This window comes from Oncorhynchus kisutch, linkage group LG2 (genome assembly GCF_002021735.2).
Source record: "Oncorhynchus kisutch isolate 150728-3 linkage group LG2, Okis_V2, whole genome shotgun sequence".
NCBI lineage: Eukaryota > Metazoa > Chordata > Actinopteri > Salmoniformes > Salmonidae > Oncorhynchus > Oncorhynchus kisutch.
The window spans coordinates 61,539,166-61,546,051 of record NC_034175.2 but is presented as its reverse complement, the minus strand read 5'-3'; the positions used below and the strand labels follow the sequence as shown (position 1 = coordinate 61,546,051).

General features: G+C 42.1%; 1 protein-coding gene across 1 annotated transcript; it reads right to left on the bottom strand.

Annotated features, from left to right (window-relative positions):
* Positions 1-1,613: 1,613 nt before the first annotated feature.
* Positions 1,614-3,127, bottom strand: LOC109904859 (helix-loop-helix protein 2-like). Its single transcript, XM_031803292.1, has one exon. It carries the CDS (start codon positions 3,079-3,081, stop codon positions 2,722-2,724), a length of 360 nt encoding a protein of 119 aa, XP_031659152.1. The 5' UTR covers positions 3,082-3,127; the 3' UTR covers positions 1,614-2,721.
* Between the last annotated feature and the right edge of the window lie 3,759 nt (positions 3,128-6,886).

The window sequence follows — 6,886 nt, the reverse complement described above, 5'->3', positions numbered from 1 at the left end:
ACACAGCCAAGAAACACAGTAGTAGCTTTGGGACAAGTCTCTGAATGTCCTTGAGTGGCCCAGCCATTGCACGGACTTGAACCTGATCGAACATCTCTGGAAAGACCTGAAAATAGCTGTGCAGCAACGCTCTCCATCCAACCTGGCAGAGTTGGAGAAGATCTGTAGAGAAAAATGGGAGAAACTCCCCAAATACAGGTCTGCCAAGCTTGTAGCGTCAAAGATGCTTCAACAAAGTACTGAGTAAAAGGGTCTGAATTCTTATGTAAATGTGATATTTCCGTTATTTTTTTTGTATACATTTGCTAGAGAGAGAGACAGAGAGACAGACAGAGAGACAGAGAGAGAGACAGAGAGAGAGACAGAGAGAGAGACAGAGAGAGAGACATGGAGAGAGACAGACAGACAGAGAGAGAGACAGAGAGACAGAGAGAGAGAGAGACAGACAGAGAGAGAGAGAGAGAGACAGAGCACACAAACAGATACTGGTTATAATGGATAGATGACAAGAATGTGAAATGGAATGAAAAGAAAAGATAAAGCAGAAAGGATAGAATCCCTTTATGATATTTGTAATTAACATTTTGGTGGTCTGTGGAAAATGTAAAGAAATGCTATTGTTTGACTATAGATGAAAATGACTTCATATAGGATACAATGTATTACTTGACTCTGATTCAGAGAGGTTGGGCTAAATGCGGTAGACACATTTCAGTTGAATGCATTCAGTTGTCCAACTGATAAGTTGTCCCATTTCACTTCCCTTTCATATATGTAGGCTGTGATATTTCATTTGATTCTCTCCTGGCATTTAGTTCATGCAAGCTCTCTAGCTATCCGGTTTTACTTGATGTAGCCTATAGCCTATATTTATTTGTATTGTTTAGTTGTAATGATTTACCTGGAACAAAGTAGCAGTCTGTTTCAATTGTTTTTGTTGTCTTACGAATTAGAACTACAACATGCTTCTTCTGCATTCACAAAACCGATATGAACTTCCATGTAGAAAATCTTGTTTGTTTATATATATTTTATGTTTTTCATGTAGGGTTTTCTGTGATGCTTTTAGGTCGAATTATTTATCAATGTTCAAATAATTAACGGTAGGCTATATCATTATTGTTAGGCATGTAGCCTACAATTATTGTCATTATTATGTATTTCACGAATAAGCTCTTTGTCCAGCCAATATGCTTTCTTTTCTCTTCTCCATAACTCCCAAGTCACCTCTCCCTAAATGCGTGTGTGTGCGTGTGCCCGCCCGTGTCCCGGGGGACGTGGCAGACGGATGGGCCATAATGTGGTTGTCTCGGCTCGTCTGGAGGAACACCTGCCCCGTCCGTGGGGAGAGCGTCTGTCCACCGACTACGGAGCGAAGCTCCGGCTCGGACACTGGCCCAGTGCCCCAGACCTCGCCTCTCCAATCTGGAGAAAATATTAAATACCCTGGCGTCACCCACATCGTTAGCAGATTTTTTTGTTTTTCGAAATTCCACCTGAACGTCTGTCTATCTATTCAGAATGTCCATACAACACCAAACATTTAAGAATATTTTAACTTAAAAATCTGTTTATTTGATTGAACAAATTCTGTTTATATGTTTCATATCCATGGGTTACTATGAAAGGACACCCTGAAATGTTAAGCAATCTTTGGAAAGCAGGTATTGGCTACAGTAAACTATGGAGTTTTTGTCACCCAAAAAATGTTAGTCTAAAAAAAGCACGAAACCAACAAACTTCGGGACAATCAAAAAATCTAACAATGAAATTGTCAGCCTAAATCTGAGACTGTCTCACCATACTAAACGAAATATTGCAATTTCCCTTGCAACCTTTGGACTTAACAAGGATTTCACATTTTTGGGGGAAAATGTTAAACAGATCAAATCTGATAAAAACTGCAATTAAAGAGCAACAATATCCATATGCATGTGCAAACACCAGACATAAGAAATGACACAATGTAAACATTCATTGACAAATAAATAACTTACTAGGCCTAATCCACAAACCAACAATGAATACAATATAAAACAACTACTTTCTGTAAATAAGTGCCCAGTTATATTCTATTTTGAACATCAGTGCTGATTTCAGCACGTCCCTGCAGCTATAGGTCCTTTAAATCAGCCCTGTCCATGGAGAGAAGTTTGGCCCTGGCAGTAAAGTCTATAAGCTAACAGTACTATACCTTTCAATATTAGGAACATGGGCCTACGAGAAGTAGGACAACCCGACATTATTGCATTTTCTGACACAACAAATTTGGATTGAGGTGACTCAGCAGCAGCACTGAATAAGTCTGTGGGGAAGTCCAGAGGGGCAGCAGTTTCTTTCCATCACAGCACTGTGAAAGACAGAGAGACATTAGGTCCTGTTTTATTATGTGTCCCTGGCCCAGTGGCACCACACCAGGGGACTTCGGCAGACACAATAGGCATGACAGGGCTCCGAGGCCAGATATGTGGCAACAATGTCCACCTTTCTCGGTCTCCATGGGAAGATCTCAATTACATACTCCTTGCGTCCTCTCTCCTTGTCTCCTTTTCAAAACCCATTGGAGGAGATGGTCAGAGAGGAGGATCCTCTGGTTTTCTCATCAAATTAGTTTTGAGAAGGAGAAGAAAGGAGAGAGGATGCGAAGAGTATGCAATTGAGATCTTCCCCATGTTCAGTCTTCTCTCCTTCACTGACAGATGTCCATCCCTAACGCGTGCCCTACGCGTCCAGCACATGGTTGAGGTAGGTGATGTAGCAGATTGCCAGCCGGAGGATCTCGATCTTGGATAGCTTCTTGTCTGGTGGAAGTGTCGGGAGAAGTTTCCTCAGCTCGGCAAACCCAATGTTGAAGGCCTCAACGCGGATGCGCTCTCTCGTGGCGTGTGCGGACCGGTACTTGTCTGTGGCACGCCGCCGCCTCCTCTTCTCCTCCCTGCTGAGGGAAGGCATGGACAGAGATCGCGCCTTGCCCTGGCCTTCTGCGGGCTCCGCAGGCATGGGGGCACACTCCATCTTGATGCCGTTCAGCAGGGTCTCTGTGGGCAGTCCGGCATCTGGCTGGTCTGGACTTAGCATCATCTTCAAGCAGTCAACTGTGATCAGTTTTCAGATCAAAGGTTCAACAACCCCTGTGTGAGAGATATGGGTTTAGTCTTATAACAGAGGAGAGATCAGAAGTGAGAATATGTTAGGTTTCTGTGGACAATTAGATTTTTAAAAGTGAGAGAATATTTTGGCGAGATGCATGTTCGCACTCCTGTTGTGCACTGTCCTTGGTGCTGATTCTAACAACTCACTTCATTGTCTAGGCCTATTAGGCAGCTCAATTCTGATATTTTTCTGGCCAATCAGATCAGCTCTGAAAAAGATCTGATGTGAAAAGATCTGATGTGATTGGTCAAAAGAACAATTAGTGGCAAAAATATCAGAAGTGGACTGCCTGTGTAAACACAATCCATATGGATTGTCTTATCTGGATTTTTAAAACGCCCTATGTAGTAGGGTCTATCGAAATAGCCTATTCGCCTACTACTCATAAAGTTGAGCAATTCTGGCTAGTCTGCCCATTTTAAAATAGTCTCGTCTGTCCATTTCATGGGAACAAATGTCCACAGGCTGCATTCGATTAAAACCGATAGCTGCGAACATACATCACATAACACAGCAGACATTAATTAAGACTTAATTGAAATTAATTATTGGGAGAGCTCTGAATTCACGTGAGCAGCTGACCATCTGTCTCGCAGACGATTCGCGTGCTGTGTAGGCTATGAATGGATGACGCGCGTCTGAAATATGCTGATATACAAACGATATATCCTTTATGCGCGTTATATAAAGGCACAATATTTATCATGTTACTTTTAGTTTAGAGGGGATAACATAAATAATTATACAACACTGGAATTATTTCCATATCAAAATAAACATCATCATTGGAAAATTGAAACAGATAGGCCTATAAAACGTTCTTATGTTCTTCCAAAAATGTTTGTTTCAATTGTAGGAATGTTTAAACTCACCTTATACATTTGTTGAACTTTATCCAAGAAGGGTGTACCGCTGAGGAGTTATTTCCACGTTAAAAACTGTAACTCTTGTTGGTTTCTCTAACGGGCAAACATTTCCAACCCTTCTCATCAACATTTCATGTTCGAGAAAAACTCAATTTAAAGGTGATGCCATCAAAGGTCTTCAAATGAGACAAAACTATTTTACGAGCCTATTAACTAGGCTATAACCAGGTGTTCATGTTTTCTTTCACTTTTTCGGAGCATCACTTGATTGTCTGAGGATAAAGATCTTCAGAAGTGTTGTCTCTTGACCTCTGCTATAGGAAAACAAAGAAAGTTGTCGTCAGGACAGGGTGCGCTCGTGGACAGAACGACTGCTCCTGTAGCCCGTCTTGTTTTTCCGTGATATTATGATCATATCAGAAGCACTATAATAAACTGCATGCCAGGGGCCATTCTTCTGTGAGGGGACCGATTACAGGGAAACCTTCTGCCTCCTCTAGACTTGTCTCTCCTCCACACGTGCTGACCCTCTTGCGCGTGCCATATCGTGTGAGAGATAAGACGAGCCGACCCCTAATAAAGACTCCCGCGGAGTGACGGCACAAGAAGCAATACATGTGGAATTGTATTGTCTGCTTTTCTCTTCTTACACCCTCCCTCCTTCTTTCCTCTGCAGGGATATATGGACACCAATGGTGACATATGGTAGTGTGTATTGGACAGATCCCGGTTATGGACACACACTTTAATCATTTGACTAAATGTGTTCCTGAGAAGATCATGATGTCCATAAGTGACAGGACACCATCTTGATAAATCAGTTTTATTGATGTAATGCAACTGTTCGGTAATGATTTTCATCTGTTTCTGTGCCTGGTGTGGGGGCACTGTGTGCTTAATTTGTTGTATGTGTTGTTGTATGCGTTGTATGTATGTATGTTTCGAACTGCTTTGCTTTATCTTGGCCAGGTCGCAGTTGTAAATGAGAACTTGTTCTCAACTGGCCTACCTGGTTAAATAAAGGTGTTCTCAACTGGCCTACCTGGTTAAATAAAGGTGTTCTCAACTGGCCTACCTGGTTAAATAAAGGTGTTCTCAACTGGCCTACCTGGTTAAATAAAGGTGTTCTCAACTGGCCTACCTGGTTAAATAAAGGTGTTCTCAACTGGCCTACCTGGTTAAATAAAGGTGTTCTCAACTGGCCTACCTGGTTAAATAAAGGTGTTCTCAACTGGCCTACCTGGTTAAATAAAGGTGTTCTCAACTGGCCTACCTGGTTAAATAAAGGTGTTCTCAACTGGCCTACCTGGTTAAATAAAGGTGTTCTCAACTGGCCTACCTGGTTAAATAAAGGTGTTCTCAACTGGCCTACCTGGTTAAATAAAGGTGTTCTCAACTGGCCTACCTGGTTAAATAAAGGTGTTCTCAACTGGGCTACCTGGTTAAATAAAGGTGTTCTCAACTGGCCTACCTGGTTAAATAAAGGTGTTCTCAACTGGCCTACCTGGTTAAATAAAGGTGTTCTCAACTGGCCTACCTGGTTAAATAAAGGTGTTCTCAACTGGCCTACCTGGTTAAATAAAGGTGTTCTCAACTGGCCTACCTGGTTAAATAAAGGTGTTCTCAACTGGCCTACCTGGTTAAATAAAGGTGTTCTCAACTGGCCTACCTGGTTAAATAAAGGTGTTCTCAACTGGCCTACCTGGTTAAATAAAGGTGTTCTCAACTGGCCTACCTGGTTAAATAAAGGTGTTCTCAACTGGCCTACCTGGTTAAATAAAGGTGTTCTCAACTGGCCTACCTGGTTAAATAAAGGTGTTCTCAACTGGCCTACCTGGTTAAATAAAGGTGTTCTCAACTGGCCTACCTGGTTAAATAAAGGTGTTCTCAACTGGCCTACCTGGTTAAATAAAGGTGTTCTCAACTGGCCTACCTGGTTAAATAAAGGTGTTCTCAACTGGCCTACCTGGTTAAATAAAGGTGTTCTCAACTGGCCTACCTGGTTAAATAAAGGTGTTCTCAACTGGCCTACCTGGTTAAATAAAGGTGTTCTCAACTGGCCTACCTGGTTAAATAAAGGTGTTCTCAACTGGCCTACCTGGTTAAATAAAGGTGTTCTCAACTGGCCTACCTGGTTAAATAAAGGTGTTCTCAACTGGCCTACCTGGTTAAATAAAGGTGTTCTCACTGGCCTACCTGGTTAAATAAAGGTGTTCTCAACTGGCCTACCTGGTTAAATAAAGGTGTTCTCAACTGGCCTACCTGGTTAAATAAAGGTGTTCTCAACTGGCCTACCTGGTTAAATAAAGGTGTTCTCAACTGGCCTACCTGGTTAAATAAAGGTGTTCTCAACTGGCCTACCTGGTTAAATAAAGGTGTTCTCAACTGGCCTACCTGGTTAAATAAAGGTGTTCTCAACTGGCCTACCTGGTTAAATAAAGGTGTTCTCAACTGGCCTACCTGGTTAAATAAAGGTGTTCTCAACTGGCCTACCTGGTTAAATAAAGGTGTTCTCAACTGGCCTACCTGGTTAAATAAAGGTGTTCTCAACTGGCCTACCTGGTTAAATAAAGGTGTTCTCAACTGGCCTACCTGGTTAAATAAAGGTGTTCTCAACTGGCCTACCTGGTTAAATAAAGGTGTTCTCAACTGGCCTACCTGGTTAAATAAAGGTGTTCTCAACTGGCCTACCTGGTTAAATAAAGGTGTTCTCAACTGGCCTACCTGGTTAAATAAAGGTGTTCTCAACTGGCCTACCTGGTTAAATAAAGGTGTTCTCAACTGGCCTACCTGGTTAAATAAAGGTGTTCTCAACTGGCCTACCTGGTTAAATAAAGGTGTTCTCAACTGGCCTACCTGGTTAAATA